This window comes from Mizuhopecten yessoensis, unplaced genomic scaffold, assembly GCF_002113885.1.
Source record: "Mizuhopecten yessoensis strain PY_sf001 unplaced genomic scaffold, ASM211388v2 scaffold7283, whole genome shotgun sequence".
Taxonomy (NCBI): domain Eukaryota; kingdom Metazoa; phylum Mollusca; class Bivalvia; order Pectinida; family Pectinidae; genus Mizuhopecten; species Mizuhopecten yessoensis.
In genome coordinates, this window is record NW_018406970.1 from 1826666 (window position 1) to 1853526 (window position 26861).

Here is a 26861-nt window from a genome sequence, read left to right on the forward strand (position 1 = left end):
AGCACGTGTAAAAATTCAGCATTGTTTTATTAAAGTTGCTTCAGATTTAGGTTTTCTCTTCTTGTTTCTTATTTTTGTTTGTTTTTGATCCTGGCAATATATTTTGTAAGCGTCAAATTCGCACACACAAATATCATCCAACCACCGGACCATCACTTTCTCGCCATCCACCTCAAGTCCTTGCTGCAACAACTTCCGACAGTCTTCTAGTGTTGTCATGGTAACGACCCACCGACTTCCGATATTGAGGTGCTCCCCCGCCCTGATAGACACGGGGTCATACTGGATGGCTGCTACTTTTAGACCAGTTTCTCTCTCAATCCATCTTTTAATTGTAGCGTGTGATAACCTATCGTCGCGGAGACTGAAACACAAAGACAGTGGTTGTTCCCTCGGGTAGGACTTCCGCATGTACATGGTTGGGAAAATGCGCTTATCATATCCGACTTTTTGTTTGATATCGTCAATCAGCGATAAGGTTTTCTCATTGACCACGTGTTCGTCAGCATATCTGGAGAGAAAAAAAAATCAAAACTTATGAATACATGTTTATGGTGGGTTTTTTAATCGGGTGACACAATAACCCATTGGCGTCCAGCCGTAGCGTAGCGTCTTTATGATTTGATAATCGTAAAAGTGCATAACATTTCATTAAAACCGTCTCAAAACTATCCAGAAATTCTTAGTACAACACGGGTAAGAAAATTGGGACTCAAACCGGTTTTTTTCAACAGCATTGTGGTATTCCAATCAAGACTTGAAGTGCTTGCTTGTCGAACATTTTCCACCAATTAAAAAGTCAATCTTATTGATACTACGAGACTTTGTCTTGATGCCAAACTTGTTTGATAATGTGTATTGGGGAAGGGTAGTTTTATTTATCAAATTTTCCGGAGATACCTACTCATCACCATCGAAGTGTGGAACCTCAAAGTTTGGTGTGCTGCCGTGAGGTATGTGGAGTCGTACTGTGTGGTGCATGCTGGGATTGCTGGCTTTTTCTGTGGGTTCGTAATTGGGGATTATTGAGGCCCTGGGGGCAGATGCAACTTTGGTAGGGGCTGCGATAAACCTCCTCCGGAAACCGAGCTCCTCAAGTCTCCCGTAGGACTTCTCGTCCATTCCGTATTGAATAGGTATGCTCCTGTCGTCTGCTGCTGTGCTCCTACCCGCCATTTCACCACGCCGCGAAAGGAGCTTCGTTGGCTTGCTACTGATCTAGAGAAGATATTGATTGAAAACAGTTATCCGATTATTTACTCTTTGAGTAATGGCTACGTCTTTAATTGATATTATATAATACTAATTATGCATAAAATTTCGTGTGTAATTCCATGAACATCCTCGATACTTTAGAGGTTACGCTCACTTACACGTTCATCGGGCCATAACCTTTGACTAGCGAAGATGTTCTATGAAATGCAGGTTCTAAATTGCTCCTTGAATAAATATTAAGTTGGCTTGCCATGAAAACGTTTATGAAAAGCGGTATATCATATCATTTTACGCACGGGGGTCTGATAATGAATCAACCGTCATCGAATTTCAAGGGATCCGCTCGCGATATTGATCTTCTTCGTGTCCGTGGAATTTCTCGTGACATACATTAATCGAAGTTCCGATCCTGCATGCGCCACCATACAAATGAATTACTTGTAACTAGCCTGAAAGATGGTTATTTACAGTGATTAGTTGGGTTTATTTTTTGTGTGTGCAGGGTATAGATAAAAGGTAAAAGCTGGCGTACGTTTTAGCGTGTGATGAGGGCTTCAAGGGCTGCATAGGGTATGTTTGCCTTGAAGTCCTCTAGTGTTGTGCATTGTACTGCTGCTATTGGAAGGAGATTCCATTGTGTTATTGTGTGTGGAAAAAAATATATATTTGTAGGTGTCCTTTGTAGCAGATGTGTTTGTATGCCTAAGGGTGTGCATGTCTGGTTTGAGGGTCTACGGGTGTGAGTATATACATCTTGGATTTATAGCTACGAGTTGGTGTACAATTTTGTAAAAAAGGATCATTCTTGTGTGCAAGCGCCGTGTTTGTAGTGTTGGCCATTGTAGTTTGTGGATCATGTCTGTTACTGAGCTGGTGTTGTGGTATCTGTTGTTTACGTAGCGTGCTGCTCTTCGTTGTGTTTTTTCTATTTGGTTTGTGTTGTGTGGATCCTAATGGAAGAGCAGTATTCAAGTTTTGGTCTGACTAGTGCTTTGTATGCATGTTCTTCTATATGAGGTGAGTTTATTTTTAAGTTGCGTTTTAGAAAACCTAGGGACATATTGGCATTGGCTGTAATGTTGTTAATATGTTTGTCCCATCGTAGGTTATTTTGTAATGTTAAGCCTAAATATTTGCTGGATTCTACTTGGTGTAATGCGTGATTGTGGAGTTTGTAGTCATGGTGTATTTTGTTGCGTTTCGGTGTAATGTTGAGTGTGTTGCATTTGTCAGGGTGACATTCCATTAGCCAGTCTGTCTCCAATTGTCCTGCTGCGTCAAGGTCACGCTGTAGTTTTAGTGTGTCTTCTTTGTTGTCTATCGTCTTGTATATATGATGCTGTCGTCTGCAAAGAGTCTCAGTGTACTGTATTGCATGTATTCGTGGAAGTCATCGATGTAGATGAGGAGGAGGATGGGGCCCAAACAGGGTCCTTGAGGAACCTCAGAGGTTACTTGTTTTGTATCTGATTGTTTGCCCTCCAGTTCTACTGTTTGGGTGCGGAATGAGAGAAAGTCTGTAATCCATGCGTGTGTGTTCCCTGTTATCCCGTAATATTTGTGTTTATACTGTAGTCGTTTGTGTGGGACTTTGTCAAAAACGTTGGCAAAGTCAATAATGATGATGTCTGTCTGTTTGTTGATGTTGTTGTTTGATGCGAGATCGTGTATGAATGTTGTGAGCTGTGTTTCACAGGTTCTGAGGATCTTAAGCAGTGTTGTAGGTCATATAATATGTTGTTGTTCTCCAGATGTGTCATTGTGGCGCTTGTTATGATGTGTTCTACGGGTTTACATGTTACGTACATAGTATTGCATACATATGGTAGCAGAGTGATGTTTGGTTAAAGATAAAGGCGAATCGTTCGGCAGCGCTATCGCAATTTTTACCTGATTTGATGTAAGGATATCTCTTTGATAACCTGTAAAGTAAATTAGCTTTGCGCTTTGTCAGTTGAAGCTGTCTGGAACCAATCTAATAAGTATAACCGCGAACCTACGATTCTGTCGTATATAATGGAATATGATATGAGCCTTGAAGCCCTTCAGTGTTGTGCATTGTACTGCTGCTACCGGTAGGAGGTTCCATTGTGTGACGGTGTGAAGGAAAAATGAGCATAGACCTGGTAGCATAGGTGTCTCTGTAGGTGTAAGCTTAGGGTGTGCGTGTCGTGTTCTTGGGGCATGTTGGTATGAAGATAGTGTTGGGGTCGCATTATGTGTGTGTTTATCGCTTGAACTTCTAGGAAGAACAGAAATACTAGGCTTATTATACTCTAGGCAGGCGGAGATGAGTGAGAATGGTATAAAAACACTGCCTCTATCGACATTCGAACTGACGAAGTATCCGGTTTGTACACAGACGCACTACATCATGCTGTACTATTCTATCGATTAAGCTTTCTCTTAAGTTTTACCTTCGGAGGGGGAGGTTTTTCTTCTGGCGAATCATAGTCGATTGCCGTTGCTGTAAGCATATCTTCTGAAATATTGCTGTTCTGTGATATGACATGCCAACGAAAACGCTTGGTGTCCTGATCAAAGAACATATTGCCTTTTAAACCTTGTAGGTCTATTTGTTGTGGTGTGGTCCCTGGACATGTCCGCGGGCCCGGCTGGTTCTTTTGGAATGTCGGTATGCTTCCAGCTGTTTGCGGTGGCGATTTATTCATGCCTTCAGATTTTCCCGATTTCACATGAGACATCGAAGAATAAAGACGTCGTGCAAGGAAGTGATCTGATCCCTCTGTCGTCCTTAAGATCATGGCTTGGCTGGCGGTTGGCATGGCATGCAAGTATGTTTTATATTGTGTACAACTTCGGCTGGACCACGCCTTGGATTTCCCGGTTGTGTGCATTACGTCATAACATTTGACGTAAACATTTATGACGTCATAATTATTGTAAAGTTATGTCCCTTGTTTTTGTTTGTTTCACAAGGTTGCCGATGGAAGAATTTGTTCTCGAACCAGATGCCTGTACACCATTTGGCTCTTACGAGATTAATACTACCCCCGCAGAAGACGATAATGGATCTAGTACATCACGGAACTTAAAAACTATACTTCCAATATAAAGTACAGTGATGTACCATATTTTTTCAAGGTGGTCTACATGCTATTTTTTCATTTAGTTCTACTGTATAGATCACATTTTTTTTCAATAAATTTTGCTGACTTTTTTGTCCCATTTTGATAAAATTTTGCACCCAGCTTGAGATCTTTTCGGTGTTTCTATTTGTAATATTGATACAATTTTTTATTTTTATGTTGTCGATATAATACTTTTCATCTCTTCATACATGTTACATTTGACGTCAATTCCTTAGACACACTGTTAAAGGTTTGCCGTAAAATATTCTCACTTATCATGGTTCAAAGATTTAAAAACGGATAATATTGTATATGCATGTATTACCAATATATAAACTTTATCTTTTGTACAACAGGTTATTTCAGCTGATATAGTTAACCCTTGTTGGCCAAGATGTTAGTGCGCACCCGGGGATCTTAAGTGGGAGAAAACCGGAGTACACGAAGAAAACCCATGTTGCAGTCGAACAGGTGATCCCGTGCATTTTCCTCGTGGGATAGGGGAATCGAACACCGGCTGCCTTTGTGAAAGGCGAGTGAGTTATCCACTACGCCACCCAACCAACTTACATTACCAATATAAACACTCAATAATTCTCTATAGACTTGTACTTAATTTTATCTAAATCGGACGAAAAGCAAAGTCAGGAAAATTAATAGGAAAACAGGTAAATCTGCACATAGAATCCAACGAGAAAATGGCGGAACGTGTACACACAGGTGCTTGACATACTAATATGAATTGTATACACTATATATACTATTGGTCTATACTATTATATATTATAAACACTTCATATTAGTGTATCCAGCACCTGTGTATATAAATACCGCGCGTTGAGAGCTGTGACATCCCTAAAGGCATAGATCTGACTTTCATAAACTCGTGTATGCAATAGTTTAATGGTCAACTATAGTTTTTACAAGGACCCAATCTTGATCTGACTTTTATGATAAAACCGTCGGAGTTTTCAATCAAGAAGCTATTAAAAAGAAAACAACATCTATCGTGATAATGAGTTTGAGCAGCACAGACTGTTCTGAAAGAAAGAAACTATAACCCGCCGGAACTTCAAATTATGTCCGAAATTTTTCCAAATTTCAACTTAGGGCAATACACAAATTACGACTTTCTTTTCTAAACTGCGTTATTTATTATCTTTAAACATGCAAAAGAAGAGTGAGCTTGAAGATCTCACTAGCCTTGAGGAATATCCACATGTCTCGAAAACGATGATACGTCGTGAATTACAGAACATACCGATGACTCTTACAGCCATATCCATCATTGCGCCAGGCGACCCTAAGGCCATCACTGAGCTCGGACGCAAAACCAAGTTAGGCAAATAAATCACAGGTTTATTCCCGAGAAACATTCCTTCTTCAGAAATTTATGAATTCAACATTTATAAAAGGAGTTAAACGCGGTACCGTCTGCACAATCTTGAATTAAAATACGTGACCATGAAACGATGCTGGCGCGTGCGGTTCCAGAATCGGTACAGATATTCTACTCTCGAAACTGCCCACTTCATTGCCTTGATATCTTGATATTATACATTAGTTTTACTTTTTATTCGTGTCTGAGTTGGTTGTGTCAACCTCAGACACGGTCGTCTGTTTATTTATGAGGATGTCTCGCGCAGGGCCAGGTGATAAACGGAAGTACATTTATATTAATGACGTCATAGCGACGGGTATAAATTTGGCCACACAGGACGGCATCTGACATGGATACTCGACATAATTTACAGAAATGTGGTGTCGAATAGGGCGTTATGGTAAGTCACGGTTGACGTTTTATTATTCCTTTAACGTTATTAATGAAATTCTAGACATTCCTGCCCGAGTAGACAATACTGTATCCATCGTGTTTAGAATCTGACAAGGGAGCAGATTGCACCTATATATATCCTGGCGTGAAGAGAGTAATATTGGGTGTGTTTAGATCATTTCTTTTTGGTAAAATGGCAACACCTGTTATAGTATACAACATCCAAATAATATACCGTTATTCGGTGGGTGGGGGTGAAGATGAAATGACTAAAGGGGGGTGGGGGTGGGGGTGAAGATGAAATGATTAAAGGGGGGGGGGGGTGGGGGTGAAGATGAAATGACTAAAGGGGGGTGGGGGTGGGGGTGAAGATGAAATGATTAAAGGGGGGGGGGGGTGGGGGTGAAGATGAAATGACTAAAGGGGGGTGGGGGTGGGGGTGAAGATGAAATGATTAAAGGGGGGGGGGGGTGGGGGTGAAGATGAAATGATTAAAGGGGGGGGGGGGTGGGGGTGAAGATGAAATGACTAAAGGGGGGTGGGGGTGGGGGTGAAGATGAAATGATTAAAGGGGGGGGGGGGTGGGGGTGAAGATGAAATGACTAAAGGGTTTTGTCCGTAAAAACATGGAAGTCATTTATTTTTACTTTTGTAACAGAGGATATTATTTTATCAATGACTCCGTTAGGAGTCGAACCCGGGACCTGTAATTAACTGGTCTGACGCCCTCCGAATGAGCTAAACAGAATCCACCGAAGATTTGTCAGTAAGAACTTCACGAAGCAGCTTCTATTTACACCAGAGTTACCTTTAGTAAGAAATAATTAACGATATTTTCTTTTGAAAATTGAAAGGATCCGTAAAAGGTATTAAAGACATTGTATTATTTATATATTTGTTTTAGGTCTAAGTGAATAAAGTTCCCCACCTCCAAGAAAGAGAGCTCTTCACACGAGTTTTCCAGAGATAACAGCGTGGCTTGTCGGAGTATCGCAGAATATTTTTGTTAATATTTCCAGGGTCCCCATGTTAGTTGCTAATGTAACGGAGTTCAATATTTCCCGTCGGGTTTGAACCCGGAACATTTGAATTACCAGTTTGATGCTCTGGCGATAATTCACCGCAGCCAAGTCGGTAGTAAACGTTTATAGAATAATTATGTTGTAAAGTTACATATTTCGTAAACTACTATTTCGGTTTGTTAAGTATATACCGTAAAAAAATCCAGAAATTCGGATACTTGTCCCAATGTAGGCTAAACACAGTAACCTCCCCTTAATGTCGTTATATTTTTCCATATATAACAGTAGTCTCGTTCAACCAGACTCTTGTTGCCACCGCAAGCTACGCCGAATAGAGAATTACAAGTGATCAAGCGTCTGGTTGAACGAGACTAATATAACAGTAGCGCGATTGGGCTTGTTCGTTGAAATGCGAAACAACCGGTTTGTCTGACGGACTTGCAAAATATTTATGTAGGCCTTGCAAAGCTTTGTCAAGGCTTGCCTAGAAGGCAGTAGAAGCAGCATCAAATTACGTGGTTCGACCTTATTTCATAAACGAACAACTCTGGTCCAGCCGTTTGAATCGCGATAAACGAAAGCAGCCTATAATAGCTCAATGGGTTAGGGCGACGGTGTAACAGTTGGAAGTCATGGGTTTGAATCCATGGCCGTTCCTAATATTTTACACTAAAAATGCCGTTTTTTTTATATTTTATTTTTAATTGTTATTTTTTCATCTCTATTATTTTTAATAAAAGTTAAGGTATCGTTTTCTTGCCTGAACTGATTTTTCAAAGCGATAATCATGTCTAAAAATCAGTTTCTAATAAGTTTTAATATTATCTGTTGGTAATTTATTAGTCGACACTCATTTTTATCTTGAAGAGTCGTGTTTCTGATCTTCCCCGATACAAACGGCACTAGTGAAACAAAAATACCAGAAGGAATGGAATTTACAAGGAGAAGGCAATCGTGGCATGGGAAGTGTGAACATTAGAAAAGCAGAGTGTTATGAATAGTGGACAGTGCTACTAGTGCCGTCTGTGTCGGAGAAGATCACGACCACGCTAAACTTAATTGAAAATATTAATTAATTTAAAAATTGCCATCTTGTATATATCTTTTATTATGTTATTGGGAAAGGGCTTTACATTAAAAATCCCTTTTGTATATTAGATGCAAATAAAAATATGTTTGAATCAATCAGTTTCCAACGCGTAGTTACATGTTTTTAGCAATATGGGAAAATATTCATGAACTCCCTTCCTATCACATGACCAGTGTTCTCTTGTTTACTTCCTTCCTTAGCCTGGATCTCTACGTCACAGTCTTGTGTGGGCTGTGACATTGTGCCTGTCCATTGCTTCCGCGGTCTACATTCGACCTGTTGTTTTTCCGAACGGGACTGTAGGAGTCGAGGTCATAGAGACAGACGACAGAATAGTCACCCCCGGGGATGCCACTAATTCCGAGGGACAGGAAATCGACATGGAAGCTTTTGAGTTCCCGCTTACAAAACAAGATGTGGAGTGGCTAAGTTCCTTACTGCGCCTGCCGGAAACAGGCGAGTTACGGATCAGGAAAGAGTACCGTGTCTTGACGGACGAAGAAAGGCGCGATTTCCACCAGGCACTTAATATTCTCAAAAATGATACGGTTAGTCATCCTTGACATTTTAAGCAGGGAATAAAGTAAGGTATACATCCTCGATACTCTGGGAGTTATGCTCACTTTCGCTCTGTGCAGAGAGCGAATGTTAGCGTAACTCCATCCTCGACATCCAGAGGTTACGCTCACCTTCGCTCAAGCGTAAGTGAGCGTAACCCCTGGAGTATCGAGAATGGCGTAACTCCTGGTATAGGGCATTCAACGAAGGCTTCATACTTCAGAGTATTATAGGGAGTAGATGAAGACAGGTTTTTTGACATCTTGAAATATAAATGTTCTGGTGTGACGTCAGACATCTCTCAGTAAAATGTCAAAAGATTGTTGTTTTGGGCCAAACAGAACTTTGGATGGAAGTGATAACCTCGATATTATCTCCCGTTGCAATGGTGAACGTGAGAAACATACACGATCGCACATATACAATTTAGTAACATATATAACATGCCAAAAATGAATGACACTGCACCATATTACGGAAGCCCATTTGTGTCATGTCCTTGCGTCGTCATGAAAAGACGAGATGACGTAAATTTTAATTCTAGTTGTTGAGAAAAGACGAACAATGAGAATGAAGGTTTGCTAAGTCTGATCTTTACGTGGCGAATCAGGCACCGTGCCATACAGCTGTTTCGTCCTGCAAGGACTCATCGGTGAGGCTGGGGAACCAAAATATATAAATCATAATTGGTCTAAACTGTTAAAACAGACGGGGACGTGCATAAATCCCCTTAATCATATGAATTTATAAAAAGTGTATACATATTCCCGTAGTACTACCCACATCTCATCAGCAAGATGATTTCATGTCAGTAAGACGCATATATTCGTTTCAATAAAACACATATCCTCGTCAATCAGACTTGCATTTCCGTTTTACCAACATCACATTTTCCTTCAATATAACATTTGTGTTGCAGTCTGTGAGCCTCAACAAATATGATCTCTTGGCCAATATCCATTCTCGATCGTCTGCGAACAAAGCTGCGCACGCAGGCCCGGGATTCCTCGGATGGCACCGAGTTTTCTTACTGATGTAAGTGTGCATTCATTTTGAAAACATTCTTCAAAGTACTGAAAGTGACATTATACCTTCAATGTGTTAAGCATTGTGATAATTTATAATAATTTATAAAATAAATCCTATCTTTCAATTCAAATTACAATATACATGTATATATATTGTACAATATAAAAAAAAACTGCATGTAACTGTAGTAAAATGTGATTATGAAAAAAAGTTGAATATTTTTTTTGATATATATTGTAAAAGTGGAAAATTTCGCGTCTTTTGTATTGAGCAAATTAGCACGAACATATCTGCACGCGAATATTTATTAATATATTATAGATACATAGAATACAAAATGTTTATAGATTCCATAACCATTTGAAACGAAAATTCTAATACCACAAACAGTTTAAGAGTCGCAACGCGAACGTTTTCACCCGCGAAAAAATCCGCTTTTGCAGTATGTCCTCCGCTTCTACCACTGAACTAGTTTGACTCTCTCATCCGTATATATGTATGCATGTCTGTTTGTTATGGGACCGTGCTTCCAATGGCGTCTTCTTACCCAGACACAGTTATTCTCCATTCCGGGTCACTGGAATGAGCAATAAGGGTTAAAAAGGGTTTAAAAGATGCTTGCTAAATGACAAAATCCTTTGCGCCGACAGAGACCTCGAACGCAATGTACTATGATCCCTGGCATTTAGGGAGAGATTGCAACAATCAATATGTTTTCGAAAATTTGGTCAACCTGCAGTCTATTAAATGAATCTCTGAAGATATTCATTATAAAATATATTTTCCCATTTATTAATGCAGGCTTCATCACAATGCGCCTCAGGTTACGGATTGTATAGTATAAACTCGTAAGAGGCGACTTATATGACACCTTCAGCATCGTTTTCCTTCTTCTTTTTGTGCTGCTAACAGGACATCGAAGGAACAAGACCTGATCCGCTGACCTCATTACAACACTTGGAACCTTTTATCCTTCCTTTTATCTTCTGTCATTTTTTCACTTCCGTAGTTTGTCCCGTGGCACCCGTCTTCACAAACTCCAGCGAGTAATCTTCATTTCTCATTTGATTGGAAAAGACAAAAAATACACTGCGGTAATTTTTGCGCCGTTGCTTGTAAAATTAATATATTTATAAGTAATATGTATATTTTAAATATCTTCGGGACTAAATCTGGGGTAAATTAAACTGATCAATGATTGAACTTATTTGTTTATTTCAGGGTGGAGAACGCGCTGAGGCAGGCCTGTCCAAACGTAACCATACCGTATTGGGATGTCACGCTTGACCAACGAATGGACAAGCCGTACCAGTCGGTCATCTGGTCTGGGGACTTTCTGGGAACAGGTCATGGTCCAGTGTTCGATGGTCCATTCAAGCACTGGGAAACTCCGTTTGACTTTGGCCACCTAGAGCGCCTTGTTTCGGCACAGGGACGCCTGCTTTCCGACGCGGACATCAAAAGGATCATGTCTCAGAAAAGGCTGGGTGAAATCAGTTATTTTTCTGCTAGCTCAAATACCAACTTAGAGGCGCTCCACAACAGAGTACATGTATGGGTTGGTGGTCAGATGAGAAAGATTGAAATAGGTGCATTCGATCCCATTTTTTATCTCCTCCATTCATTTGTTGACAAGATTTGGGAGGACTTCCGGTTACACCAGAGGACAGAAGGCGTCGATCCTCAAAAGGATTTTCCCGAGTTTTACGGGAGAGCAGGTCACGCTCCTCTAGCTCCTATGGGTTTAGGCAGTCTCGGTGTATTAGACGGTCTCAGTGACGTATGGGGTCACGGGGTGCAGTATCGACCACGACCCACGTGCAAAGCGACCACAACGAATTCCATCTGTGATTCTCCTTATCTTAAATGTAACTCCAAATATTTCTGTGTTTCTATTTCCAAAACCGATACCATGGTTTCTATTAGTACGTCAATTCAAGAGAAAGTTGAATCTGAAAACATGAGCAATCGGATCACGATGAACCAAGAAAATCTGTCCGGTGGCAATAATTCGTCTACTTCCGGTACACGTATCTTTAACAATTCAAGAATTATTGATGAACACGAGCCCGAAACTGTCAAAGATGTAAACAGCGGTAATACGTCACAGGGCACAATTAATATAACTGCACGTGATTACCACCGATACATACTCCAATTTAACATGTACACTGATAAATTCCACTCATTAAGTCATCCATTACCTCACAACTACCAATATCCATCACTCGAAATATTCGACTTATAGTATACAAATTACTCATCAATACAGCATTTTGCAGATTCAAACATGTGGCATGTAAGCTTACTTTAAATTAATTTAATTTGATTTTTTCAGAAATTGCAACATAACCATAGAAAAGAAAATATGTACTAACGTAATCATCTAACGGTTGAACAGTAATTGTCTCGTTGGAACTGTAGCAGCCAGGGAATACGAGTGGGAAATGCTACCTTATCACCTTGGGGCTCGCTCACTAATTAAGCATCATTGAGGATGGATTTGTGAAAGGGACAAAGTCCGATTTTAACAGCCCATCACCTGATGATGCTGGACTTAAAACGAGAGAAAGTTTTATCATTTTCTTAAGGTTTAAGATAACAGTGAAACACTATTCGACTTCTCAGGAACATCCGTGTCAAACTAAATTTGTTAAATATTGAATATTTAGATATAAAGTGAATTTCTTTAACACTTTCAACAGAAATTTTGGCGACAAATAATAAAGTATTTTCTACTTTGACTGCAATGAATGAATCTTCTGGGAATTTCCGTGCCGAACATCTGCATCCTGGTTCAAAGTCTTTAAATATATATATATTAATGATTTTTTTAACCACTTTCAACAAAACTAACGAACGCCGCAAATAAGTCTTCAAAACTCAATGGGTTACGCTCACTTTCGCTCTCTGCACCCCTGAAATATGTCATTGCAAAAACACTTACCAATCGCTAGGTTGATGCCTGTCCTTTGAAAATTACAGAGAAGGGACAGCCGACTTCAAAGCCAGTCGGTTTTACCGTTACGGGGCCGACATCAAACTAGTCTTATCGTCTCATCGTACGAGTTTGCCACGACATATATAGGTCCATGAGAGGGAAACGGGAACTACGCATAGACATGGATCCATCATCCTTGATATCCAGGGCTTCCGCTCACTTTCGCTCTCTGCACCCCTGTAATATGTCATAGCAAAATTGAAAGCTCAAGTGTTCGCCACCTTGTTGATGAGACAAGAAGACTAGTTCGATCCTTTGATGTACATCAAAAGAATCTCGCGGTCACGTAACGGTAAAAAAATGACAGGCTTTGAAGTCGGTTGTCTCTACTTTGTAATCTTCAAAGGACAGATATCAATCAGCCTAGCGATTGGTCAGTATTTTTTTCCTGAGACAGATCAAACAGCTATCTTCGTGCCTTCAATTTTGTTATGACATATTCCAGTGGTGTAGATAGCAAAAGTGAGCGTAACCCCTGGCTATCGAGGATTTGGATTTATGGACTACAGTCTATCCGCATCTGAAGAGCAGTCTGACTTTGGGGCATGACCTGGACGGGTCTAGGACTTTATGAATTACAAGAGGGTCTGGTAAGCGACCATTTACCCCTGGCACCGGCCGAACAAAGACCATCGTCAGTTAAGGAAGACCAAACCAGAGCGAAAGTGAGCGTAACCACTGGGGTATCGAGGATGACGTCAATCAAGTGAGCGTAACCACTGGGGTATCAAGGATGACGTCAATCAAGTGAGGTAACCACTGGAGTATCGAGGATGACGTCAATCAAGTGAGGTAACCACTGGAATATCGAGGATGACGTCAATCAAGTGAGCGTAACCACTGGGGTATCGAGGATGACGTCAATCAAGTCGACTACACAAGCTAACAAAGAATCCAACAAAGAGTTGCTTATACAGCACTTTAATTGTCAGAGTCACATGTCATGTCCGACATACATATTGATGTATTGAGCAGGTAAAGAGCGTACTATATACAACTAGTCATATACCATGATCAGTATGCATAAATATACAACATATATCTCAAGCATTATTAAGTCATAAATAGGCATAGAGACACTCGCTTCAGTTAACTACAGTAAACTGTTGGCTACATTTGAGTATGGACATCTGAAACATACGTCAGAGTAATCTCTAATTTAACAGTTTTAATTCGGGATAGAAAGAGCGTGCAACAAACAACTGGTCTATATCTTCATCCGTATCCATGTACATCCTTCTGTCACTCCAACACCAGATAGCTCCTCGCTGTCACAGTAGTACTATATATCTTTTCAAGTCATGATGACACCAAATTAGGTAGACAAAAATTTGATTTGATGAAAGATATCACTATTTTTTAAAAGTCCTAGTTTCAATATATCTAATCTGTTAATAAACTGTAAACAGAGGACATTTTCAGTGTTGGAAATGTTTTACGTACTGAGTAAATGATCATGAAAGTATTCACATTTCATGTCACAAAAAAATAATCACCACAAGAGTGATGATGTCACAGACAAGTCGCCCAAAGAGTGGTGATGTCACAGACGAGTCATCTCAAAAGTGGTGATGTCACAGAGAAGACATCTCCAAAGTAATGATGTCACAGACAAATCGCCTCCAGATTGATGACGACGCAGACAGGTCGCCACCAAATTGATGATGTCACAGACAATTACCTTCAGAGTGTTGATGTCATAGACAAGTCGCCACCAGAGTGTCCATTCAGACATTACTTAGGCTATACCATATTTTACCGCAAATAAGCCCCCTCCCCACTTTGGTAAATGTCCTGGGAACAGGGTGGGTGCCTGCAGTTAAGCCCCCTCCCTAATTTTGTCTCCATCACAAAACAAAATGTATGTCAATTTTTGTCTCTGACATAAGCAAGTTAGCTAAATGGATGCAAAACAACATAAACCCAAGTTTAAATACTACAAATAACTTTGTTTCTGAATTAGGCACAATAGTAAATAGCATGTAGTGACATGTACTCTTTACTGAGTACTGTGATTCTGTATTGTGTTTTTAATAAAGAATTATGTATTCATCAGTGAATGACTGAACACAATTGGTTAATGTCAGATCTACCATATTACAGGAAGGAATAAGCATTTGTCCAAACTAATAATAACAATAATTTGAGGTTCTTATATACCGCCATTTCACAACCTAGTTTTGTAGGTCGTCTTAAAACGGTTCACAAATTAGTATCCATGGTTATAGGGCCTTTGCAACCTGCCAATATCTTTCTCAACTCCCTGGGGAGCATACAGCCAGTGCTGCCATTTCGGCGCTCACAGCTAGCATTCTACGATTCTAGCACTGCCCAACCACATACTCATTTACAGCTGAGTAGATTGGAACAAGCGGAGTAAAGGATCTTGCTCAAAGATACAACACTGTGCCGTGCAGTGACTCGAACCCGCAACCCTTCGGTCACGAGCTCGGTTTCCTACCAGGTGACTACCATGTCTCCGAAACTAAACCATCCTAAGTGGAATTTCATCACTTACAATAATTCTTATTTGATTCATGAATATCACAATAACACAAACTTCACTGGCCATTTTTGGGGATAACATGTATAGTCAACTTAATCTATATGCCATAAGCAAGAGAGAAAATCGAACAGGAACTCTTAACCAACACAAATAGTGAGCACCAATGGAAGGCCTTGTAATATCTCTCATTTGGTCAGCACCAATGGGAGGCCTTGTTACTCTCAGCTCCAGAATCTTCTCAAAACAGTCGGATTCTTTTGAAAGGACATCTTGATCATCAGCATTTTATATTTTAACAGTTCTATTATTGTTGTGTAGAAATTAGAAAATCAATGGAAAAAGTGTTAAAAGACTTTTTAGCAATGTGCAAGTTTAAATATTCCATGAGATTATTCCATTAAGCTTAATTTGGAGAGTAATAGTGAATGATTACAAGGTACCGGTTTTAAATTTGATAAGGCATATTTGTTTTATATGCAGTGGTAGGCAACAACATTGTCAATCAGGTACTTAAGAATTATACTTTGGACAAAACTATGCTAAAAACATTATGTTTTTTTATTTTTCATTTTTTTTATTTTTTACATGTAGTTAGTTAACAATCACCGGTAAAAGACAAAGGGAAATTCTCACTTCAATATTTATAGGTGTCACTATCAAATAATGGAGACTAAATACTGATTATTTTTATAATGTATGTCACAAAAAAAATGCCATATTTCAACTTTCATCCTCTGAAATATCAGTATATTTATAATGACAAAGCTTGGCATACATGTTGGTACACCTGATGAATATAAAATTCTAAATGTTACATGGCGGAATTGATTTGTGGTAAATTGAATCTGCTTTTTCAATATGAAGGCGAGTAATTTTAGTTAAGTGACAGAACATACAATCCTACAACTGCTTATACAACACTGCACAAATAAACTTTAAAAAAAAATAAAAAAAATAAAAGTTATAAAAGGACAGTACCAGATTACCTCCCCTTGTAAAATGCTATCACTTTATATTTTGTGTCGGTAATTGTAGATGAACTTATTGTACACAGTAACATTCAATCAACTTACAATTAGTAAAATGAGGCAACACACCATACTGGACTAGGGCTCGCATTAACAATCGTCAAATGGCAACACTTTTTAAAATTATTTGTGACAAAAAGTTCAACTTGGCGTCGCACAATGTTCAGAACAAAACCAATTGGCGACGCAGAATTTTTTCTAATGTGAGCCCAGCTTGACCATTCATTGTGATGCCATCCACGTCCAATTCTATGTTCAACTATTGAAAACCGTTTTTTCAATCATTGACGAACATCGGAGTCAAGACTTTTACAAGACCAGATGGTTTTGTATCTTCAATTTCCCAGCAGCAGCGATAGTTATTCTACACATAACACATTTCATCTGGCAAATTATATGAAAGTAGATGTTTAATTTCTGGCTTTTGTAAGAAAGAGATTGATAGAAAATTAAAATACGTACGATATTTTGTTTGATATATTGTTGAATTCTTACAAGCACAACATACATCTGGCATTTTGAATAACCTAAAGGGAGGTAATCCAGTCGTGTTCCACGAGAACACTTATTGTCCTTTATTTTAAATTAAATATCGGCGTGAATGCTTCTTTAATTACAACTTTTAAAGATAAGCATTAACATGACAATATGTTTGAAGCTTGTCACTATTTTATTTCTTCATAATCATTAATATAATATCGTTCTTACCTTGTACCATCAAGGAAATTAAAATGAATATAATTTTCAATGATCAGCACAATATAAGCACTACTATTTTTGCACATGTTTGCTTTCTCATTATAATATATGGGTAATTGTTGAACAGCTTATACTTGCATACATGGAACAACCAAGTTCATTCACTGAAAAATTTCTCATATCATAAGAAGACAGCGGTAAGGACTGTGAAATCAGATATTTTTGTGGGGCCCTAATTTTGTGATTTCCCCGACATACCACCATTTTGTGGGTACATGAACTTGTGGATTACGAGTACCCACTCCAATGGGAGATCGGCTTTACATCAAACTTGTAATTACTTTGTGGACCTATGAATTCGTGGAGGAAGATTAGGTACCCACAATTTCAGCGAAATTAAAAAACCCACGAAAATAAGTGGCCTCTTAGAGCTTGCAATAAGATAGATATATAGATTTGTTCATTATGAGGCAAGAGTGGGAACAATGTAAATTATATGTAAATGTGGCATGTGTCCCCACATCAATGAATAAAAAATAAAAAAATAAAAATGCACTAATTCAATGAAGTTGTAATGCATTTCTACAGTATCTGACAAACGCGTGGACTCGGACGTAATAAACTCCGGATTCAGCTGAACACATGCCTGGGAGCTGTAATATTTTCTTGTCTTCCTGCCCACACAAATTCAGGACTCGGCTGAACACATACCTTAGGACCAGAACACCCTTCTCTCCCGATGCAAACACTCAGCACTTGGCTGAAAACGTACCTAAGGGCTGAAACAACTTTCTCTCTGAACACAAACACCCATACTCTCCAGAACGTATACCTAAAAGGACTGAACGTCTTCCGAACAAGACAGACACAATTGATACGCAACTGAACATATACTTAAGAGCCAGAACATCTTCCTCTCCTGACACGCACACACTGAAGTCATACATAAATACACACATAGCCAATACATCCCTTCACGATCGTACATTAGCATTAAAAGTATCCTGGTAAGATTATTAGTTTAAAAACAGATGAAGTTGGAATATAGAAAAAGAGGTGAATTCATATTAAAAGGTCCTTTTAAAAACGGCATAGTAATAATTAAGTATCCAATCAACCGGGGTTTCGACTGTGTAATTCAGATTTTGGTACCATAATATAAGCAGTAATGTTTAGCAAATCTTAGAAAGATAAATTTTAACTGGAAACTACCAGTTATTTGTACGTTATGAAGTACATGGTGGTACTAGGATGAACTAGCACTGGCACAAGTAATGTCCAATTCGGATTCCACGCCACACTTGCTCATTCCGTTCAAGTTTTCTGTCTCCATTTCTGACCCGTCCCTCAATTCCAGTTCCTGTGCGCTGAGGAGCTCCTCAGCAACCTCAGAGTTTTGACGTACGAACAGCGTGATGCCTGCCTTGTAGGCCGCGGGGATGGTGATGTGGGAGGTTAGCTGGGCGCGATGTCGCGGGATCTGGTGTGACAGCGCTGTACATGCCTCACGTAGTACATTCACTACCTGACCTGTGAACACAAAAACACCATTTTAATAATCTTTCCATATGGACAATGAAACGTGTTCCAAAGGCTCATTGTAAGCTTAACTCATTCATCCCTGAAATTTCATAATGAATCATTCCAACCTTTGAATTGGAAGAGTTAAAATGTGTCTTCAGGGGTGAATGAGTTAAACCCCTTTTTCTACTATTTCGAAAATTTAATTTAGAAAAGGATTTTTTTTTAGATTAAGGGTCCCCGTACCACTGCCAAAAAATGTAACTTCATATTGGAAACTGTTTTTGTGGCATGAGTTAAGCTCTGATAAATCTTCTCCGAACCCCCCCCTCCCCCCATCTTTTGAGATTTTCATGAAATCTTAATAAATATGGAATGTACACAAAACAATAGTGTTCTGAGTGTAAAAATACAGCAGGGCTAAACCGAGATTTGAACACTGGACTCCAGATTGTTATACTGTACTGAAACTAGAATACTGACAGGACAGCAAGGGCCCCGCTGTATGCCTGACAGTGTATCTCCCATATAAGCACCAAGCAAAAGCAAAAGTGATCATTGACTGTTCAGAAAGGATCATTTACAATAGTTTTTTGTTTAAAGTAACGACAACATTGACCTTTGAAACTTTTTAAAGACCTATTGCACATGTACCATCTTGTGAAATTTCAGAAAATTTGGCCTTTAGTCTGTAAGGGCCTTATATGATGTATTTTTGACTGTATATTCCCCATTCCGTTTTCAGTAACAGCGACATTAGGAATTTCTTAAACCACTATTGCACATCTGCATATAATTACAGTGTATCATCATGAGAAATTTCAGAAAGTTTGGCCTTCTGTAAGGCCCTTATCTGATGTCTTTTTGACTGTATATTCCTGGTTCTATTTTTAGTAACAGTGACCTTGATCTGGGAATTTTTCAAAACAATATTGCACATCTGCATATAATCACAATGTATCATCATAAGAAATTTCAGAAAGTCTGGCCTTCTGTAATAATGCACAACGACTCACTATTTACAGACAAACATTTCAAAATTTTAGCCGACTTCAGACGAAGATTTGGAGGAGACTTACCAAGCACGTTCCATGTTTGCCAGCGTGTGTCTCTCTGCTTGAGGAAATCGTTGAGTGGAGCCCAGTCCCTAAACCTGTTGACCACATCTTGTCTTCTGACCAACAGAACTGAGTCGCTGGTCAACTGGTCCATAATTGTCTCTGCAGGAACAATCTCCAGTGGGTTGGTCAGATATACCCCTGTAGATGTCACAAACTCAGAATTAGTACATGTCATACCTTACCTAAAGTTAAAACCTAAACTTTATTTATTTTACAACAATCATGAAACAAATTACTTCAACTTGTATTATTAATTCTTAATGGCCCGGTTGTAAGCGTGCAGGGGGTCATTAATTTTGGAGGAAACCAGAGTACCCGCAGAAAACCAATGCGCAGGTGACCCCATACCTTTTCACATCTGGTCTGGAAATCAAACCTACAGCTGCCTTGGTTAAATGCGAGTGGTGTTATCCACTGCGCCACGCAATTTGGAATATTTGAAAATCTTGATTCAAGAAATATGTGTTCATAAAAATATTTCTATACTGAATAACTGTAACATCTAGTCAAATTCTTCACAACTGAAAATTTGAAAATGTTGATGTTAAATTAAGTATATGGCATGTAATTTATAGTTAACTCCATATATTTGTCTAGTTCACAAGCAAGATAGTGTTGCTTTCATTTTGTTAAGTTAGAATTACAATATTTTTTGCCAAGCAAAATATTCATCCAATGTTTTTACATTCTCTTTTGTTGAATATAAACATTTTCAGACTATTTGTTTGCACCATGGTAAATCTATTAAGTGAATTGTTTATCATTTTAAAATAGAAAGTTTGAAATTTTGACTGAAAAGGTATTTTGGTACAACGTGAATAGTCTTTAACGATAACCTTTAAATTTCCATTTCATATGAAATGGAAACGAGTGTAAGATCATCCTCTTTATCACATAATCAAGATTTGTGGCATTTATTCGACAATTTTCATGCAACCTTGAAAAGCAAAAAGTTGTCCTTTTGACTCCAGTGCATAAGTCTGTGACGTCATGTACTTGTCCTAGGCGTGATGTTACACAAGTTGTCTCATCATCAAGAGTCAAACACATCGGCACACTGTGGTTCAAACGCTCAGGATCTCATTGCCTCTTAATATTATTACTTTCTTTTTCATGTATTAGTTTCGGCTGCTTGACCAGTGGTCATTACCTTTTGAGCTGACTCCGTACACCATCTGGTGATGCCAGGCGTCCGGAATTGTCCATCCTGGCTTCACCCCGCGCTGCAGGTTCAGAGTGGCGATGGGAACCGCGCCTACAGCATCAAAAACATTATGGTGAAGCAAGTATTGCAAAATCCACTTTAACATAAATACACTGAAGATAATAACAAATATTGTAATACTTCAACGAAGTTTCAACTCATCTGCAATAAACATTTGAGGATTTGAATTTAAATGTTAGCAGTTTAGACATAGTTCCCTCCCCTGTATGAGATTTGTGTTTGATCATCACAGGGAATTGTCTGCAGGTAAATGACAAATGGTTTGTCCTTTTTCAGTTTCATTTTTCTTCGAACAATATTATATAAACGATACTTTGACTATTTTCCTACCACTGTGAAGACATAAAGGACTCTTAATCAGATTTCTAATCTGAATTCACAATTTTTATAATGCCATACATTGTACATATAGAGATTCCTAAACCAGTGATAGATGGTCATCATGTTAATCTAATTTCATACTTGAGTTAGTGAATCTTGAAATTTATTTGAAAATTAACTAACAATAGTTAGATAAAATTAGTCATCATGAGTTTAGGGACCTGTTTCTTCCATAACGTTCGTATTTTATCTGGAAAAAAATATACATTTTTCTTTTTTTAAATGTGGTAATGGTAAACCACACATTTACCAATTATCTTCAAACTCTTTGTTTTCAAAATAAACTTTGGAAATTCTTTAATATAAAATCTCTCACTTTACATGAGTAAGGTCATATAATAACGTTAACTTTACTGTCTAACAATTATGAAACAAATTATATCGACTCATATTAATCACTCCTGTTGGCCCAGATGTTAGCGCACAGGAGGTCTTAATGTTAAAAGAAACTTGGGGAATCCCCACGTGGTCAGGCAGGCGACCCAATACCTTTTGCATGTCGATTGCATTGGGAACCAAACCCCAGCCATTTTGGTAAAAAGTGAGTGCGCTTTCCACTGCATCATTGGACCACTCACTTAGGAATTATTAAAACATACAGATTCGTTGATGCCATATGGAACTCAAGTCGACCAGATAGCGGGGCCCGTATTCATGAAATCGTTCTCATGCTCAAGCATGGATTCTGTGCTCAAGCCAGCTTTCTTGTAACCCACCTAAATCATGTCAACGATCAAAAAGTCAAATTTAAATATTGAAAACAGTATTCAGCTTCTAGTTTCTTCATTTTTTGTCCAAAACTTTAACAAAATAAGGATTTTTTGAATAATTTATAACTGGAACAAGAAATTAGACTGGAGCACAAAATCCAGGCTTGAGCACGAGAACGGTTTCATGAATACGGGCCCAGGTTGTGTGGACTCGATATGACATCAGCTGTATATACTGAATGCGAAAATTGTATCCTTGGCTGGTACAAAGCCACCAAAAACACTTAGAACAAAACAGTTACCTTTCTTCAACCAGTAGCCAAGCCACTTGAGGAGCTCCACTTTGCGTGGCGGGTAGAAACTGAAGAAGCGGCCACGGATGACTCCCTTCGTTAACTTTTCCACTCCTTCCAGTAGATTCTCAGCTGTTGTGCCTAGAATACAACACATTTTTAAACAACAACTGCCATAATGTTTACATTTTACTGCAGAAATGTTACATTTATAAGATTGATATAATCCTCCCTCACCCCGGGGGTAAAACAAAACTAGAAATTTGTCAGAATGACATGAAAGTCACCCCATCATTCTGTATGATCATTGCCCGATAAATCATTGACCAAGCTACAACTGATAAATTTTGACATGTCAATCAAAATGGTAAACAATGACCAGGTGTAAATAGTTCAGCTAGCCATGCCAACACATGGAATTAATAAGAAAGCATGTGGCAAATATAACGTTAGCGTTGACCAACACCTTAAATACGGGGAGATCTGCGCGCTGATACGCATACGGTCACCTGGCATGGGCAGATCAGGTAATTGGAATATAACGATGTTTATTTCACAACAATAAGTTTCAGAAAAGATTCATATATACGGATAAATCTTTTACTTTTTTTTGTAATGAAATATACTTTTCCAAGTAGTTTTCTGATCGTCTGCAAATCCGACTGAATCGGTCATCGATATCGAGGAGTGTGTACCACTTAAAGGCAGTCACTCAAACAGTTCCGACGAGGACCACCAACATCAGAATTCGCGAGACATGAAGAACACCAAACAATTGTGATTTCAGCAATTCTCCTTTGAAAAGAAAACATCGGAATGTATTTGGCTGTTTTGAACCCGTTAATATTTATTTTTCAAACTCAAACTTTTATCATTATCTGTTCAAGTCGCATGGATGTCACCTTGTAAATTCCTGCCAGTTAATAGTATCACGCGATCTGCACTCTTTGCGGTACACAACTTGCCAACTTCGCCATTTTACCCATGTCGTTTTGACACATACCCAAGAACGACATTTTAACCCCAGAGTGCTAAATATGATGCAATTCTTCGTTATGTTTCCCCAAACGTGGTATTTATCAATTCACAACGCAACGTCCTGAACAGTTGGGCCTAAGTTTACTCGGGTTTGTTTATTCGATTCAATCGTATAATATGACTTAAACTTGCACCTTTCGTAATTGTTAAATTAGCAATGCAATCAGGGTTTTATTCAACGAAATTGAGCAGTTTATTGCTGCGAGCATATTTCAAAACATTTCTGAAAATCCTCGAAAAATTTAAGATGAATGGTCGCGATCAAGGACTGGTTTTGGATTGTTTTTGAGTATCGTGTACACCCTTTTCTTGACACTTCATTTTTCCTTAAAAAAGTGTGCACTTTACGCAAATATTAACGGTAGTCGTTGGTCAGACATAAAATATCTAAATCAGTCAATAGCAATTTATAATATGACAGTTTACTCCCTTCTTGAACCTCAAATGTTCCTGATTCATACTCGGAACATCTTTAGGTTATATATAATATATATATGTAATTCCCGTGTGAAATTTGGAACGCCTTTAGGTTTTATGATATTTCCGACAGAAGCAAGCTCTCAACAGCGCAAGGCAACAGAGGTCAAAATCTGGGACTGAAACCGAAATTAATAGTCCCCACTGTTGTCATGCTTCAATGCCTTGTTGACATATGATGTCATGCAATTGTCATGACTGAGAAAATGTGGATATGCCTGTCCAGAGTAAGAAAAAAAATTCTGTCTAAATAAATAAACAAAAAGGCTTCTGTTGCCCAGTGAGCATTGACACGTTCACTTACCTGTGGCAGATCTAGAGAAGAGGTAGTAAGGTTTACTTACCTGTGGCAGATCTGGAGAAGAGGTAGTAAGGTTAACTTACCTGCAGCAGATCTAGAGAAGAGGTAGTAAGGTTAACTTACCTGTGGCAGATCTGGAGAAGAGGTAGTAAGTTTAACTTTCCTGCGGCAGATCTAGAGAAGAGGTAGTAAGGTTTACTTACCTGCGGCAGATCTAGAGAAGAGGTAGTATGGTATGGGTGCTCCCTCCATCCTTAAGTTGGCCAGGATGGTCTTACAGATTTCCTCCTTGTCTACTTGACAATCAAACGCTTTCTGTCAAAGTGAAACACAACCATTAATGTAGCTAGCTAGAGATCAAAAGGAAACAAGGACATTTGCTCCGAAATATTCCTACCAACTCAAAATGTTTTATCAGAACATAACACCAACAGCACACTTAGGCAGAATTTTCCAAACTGGAAGCTGTTAAGGCTTTTCTCTCATACTGTTACAGTGATCTGGAATGTATTATGTCTCAATGTCAATTTCAAATGGGGCTGCGGTGGCCGAGTGGTTATGACGTCGGACTGTCTACGATCATTATCCCTCCACCAGTGGGTTGCGGGCATGAGGCCTATGTGGTGGGAGGGGTCAATTTTGGCTATTTTGGTTTTCCACCCCATAACCTGTCACATCCTTAAATGACAATAGCTGTTAATAGGACGTACAAACAAACAATCCAAACTTTTAAAAATGTTAACGGAAATTTTCTATTGGTTTCTATTTGGTTTTTTCACTTGATGGAAAAAATAACCTTAACATTTTTCACATGATCAAAGTTGTTCCACCATTTTGTAAAGCAGTTTGTTTAATCTGAATTTCCTAAAAACAAACACCTACATAAACGACCAATTGTTCTAATCTATCCATCGCGAACCTGATCCAAATATAGTGGGAATCAATATTGTGCAGACACTAGTAATATTATACTCACCATGACGTTGAGTACTGCCGTGGGACCACATGCCGAGGTGCCAATCTGTTTGACTTGTAGGACGTACGCCTCGTATTCGTTCCAGATCATCACCTTTTCTATGTGACAGTGAGGTTTGTTACCTCGCCGACGGCGCTGTTCACACTTAGGCAGAACCTTCAAACAATTTATTTATTTGTATTAATGATAGCGCATCAACAAACAAGAGGCCCATTGGGCCTTCATCCCTCACCCGTTTCTTAAGGCACATGATGAACCACACAAGTTGAAATGTTTCTACCAAACTGAGACCATGATCGCCACCTAAGATTTCTTACTACCTGGTAACCCAAAGAATTAAAATCAGATGTATTCTTTCAAGTTTCGCCTGTTTTCGAATGGGTTGTGCCAATGCTCCATACCAAATTAGGTCAAAATCTTTCCACCACCAAGATAAACTCCCATTTACACTTTTGGGAATGGTTCTACCCCATCATACCCAACATTATTGCACATGGGATGCTCGATGCCAAATTAACTCAGAACTTGAAATTCCCGGGACTGTAGTACACTGTCTAAAGCCGGACTTTCCAATCTCAAATTATGTCTAAACCATGCAAAGAATCTTGCTCCAACAATAACAATGTAATGTAAATACACTCTCCACAATTTGTAGCCATTTAAAAAGAAAATTTCATGCAGAATGCTGTGCCATCAAGTCATAGCTCACTTGGGTCTTTGGACCAGATGAGCTAAAGCGAAATTAGGAAATAGCGAATAATGAATAATGAATAATGAAGCTGCGCACGCATCTCATGTGGTCCCCCAGTACCAAACAGATGTGAATGACAGAATTAGGATCTGAATTGATATCTCTACAGCCAAACCTTGAAATTCCAATTATCTCCCTTGAACATATCGTACATTACTGTCAAACATCAATTGCTTTGAACAGTGTGTTTAATCATAATGGAAAGTCGTGTTGTACCAGACTATGATAACTTGCATTTGTTGTCAGGCCATATTCGTGTGAAGTTCTACAGAAAAGTGAATTATCATATATAAATCTAAATTTGCATCCCCCCCCCCCCCGTGCCCATGGCCACTTCACGAAAATATTATGTACCCCATCTCCTCCAAGAAAAAGAGTATGTGTCTTCCCTTCCTTCCCAGAAATTTAAGTACGTACCCTGGCCACATTGTCAGCCGATTTATTCATGACTTCTTCCTTGACCACATGTAGACTGTTATCCCCCATCAACAGGGGCTCCAGGCACTCATTGATCTCCTCGTAGATTGGCTCGTCAGAACTCTCCCTACACAACCAATCAAATGTGGTATAAGTAAACTGGCTCGTCAGAACTCTCCCTACACAACCAATCAAATGTGGTATAAGTAAACTGTAACCTCATCGAGATTCCTTTTTGTAGTCTTAATAAACATACAAGAGGCCCAATGGGCCTGCATCGCTCACCTGTTATTAATCTAACACTTGTAATCTTAAGATTTCATAAGAACCTATAAAAGATTTAAACATGACGCCTCTGACCTTGATTGTCGAACAAGGACATTAGGTTGAAAGTGGATGAAGGTCATTCATTTGAACTAACATGGTAGTCCTTCATCCCAGCATGCTACAGGCCCAATTTCAGTACCCTGGCCCTTTTGCTTATTGAAAAGAAGTCGCTTGAAGATTTTACGACATTTGACCCCTGTGACCTTGAAAGTTGGTCAAGGTCATTCAGTTGAACAAACTTGATAGTCCTTCATCCCAGCATGCTACAGGCCCAATATCAGTACCCTGGGCCTTTTGGTTATTGAGAAG

The 26861-nt window shown here is 38.9% G+C and overlaps 3 protein-coding genes across 7 annotated transcripts in view; 1 reads left to right on the forward strand and 2 right to left on the reverse strand.

Annotated features, from left to right (window-relative positions):
* Positions 1-4068, reverse strand: LOC110453413. The gene is made up of 3 exons (XM_021502354.1): positions 3633-4068; positions 905-1218; positions 1-511 (listed from the first exon to the last, which is right to left on the reverse strand). Exons 1-3 carry the CDS (start codon positions 3999-4001, stop codon positions 16-18), a joined length of 1179 nt encoding a protein of 392 aa, XP_021358029.1. The 5' UTR covers positions 4002-4068; the 3' UTR covers positions 1-15.
* Positions 4069-4166: 98 nt separating this feature from the next.
* Positions 4167-12941, forward strand: LOC110453410 (putative tyrosinase-like protein tyr-3). Of its 5 annotated transcripts, none has more exons than XM_021502347.1 (5): positions 4167-4320; positions 4664-4843; positions 8394-8741; positions 9671-9786; positions 11002-12941. In XM_021502347.1, the coding sequence occupies exons 3-5, from the start codon at positions 8574-8576 to the stop codon at positions 12026-12028; spliced, it is 1311 nt and encodes a 436-aa protein (XP_021358022.1). In that variant the 5' UTR covers positions 4167-4320; positions 4664-4843; positions 8394-8573; the 3' UTR covers positions 12029-12941. The 5 variants fall into 5 exon arrangements, with proteins under 5 accessions (XP_021358022.1, XP_021358023.1, XP_021358024.1 ...); XM_021502348.1 differs by having other exon boundaries at positions 4664-4778; XM_021502349.1 differs by having other exon boundaries at positions 4167-4292.
* A 2916-nt stretch (positions 12942-15857) lies between these two features.
* Positions 15858-26861, reverse strand: part of LOC110453389 — a 16420-nt gene continuing 5416 nt past the window's right edge. The window contains exons 3-9 of the mRNA XM_021502313.1: positions 26226-26352; positions 25058-25213; positions 24285-24396; positions 22275-22406; positions 20807-20911; positions 19615-19794; positions 15858-18544 (exon numbers count right to left, since the gene is read on the reverse strand). Coding sequence (XP_021357988.1) covers positions 18261-18544; positions 19615-19794; positions 20807-20911; positions 22275-22406; positions 24285-24396; positions 25058-25213; positions 26226-26352 — 1096 coding nt within the window. The 3' untranslated portion in view covers positions 15858-18260. The remainder of the gene's footprint in view (positions 18545-19614; positions 19795-20806; positions 20912-22274; positions 22407-24284; positions 24397-25057; positions 25214-26225; positions 26353-26861) is intronic.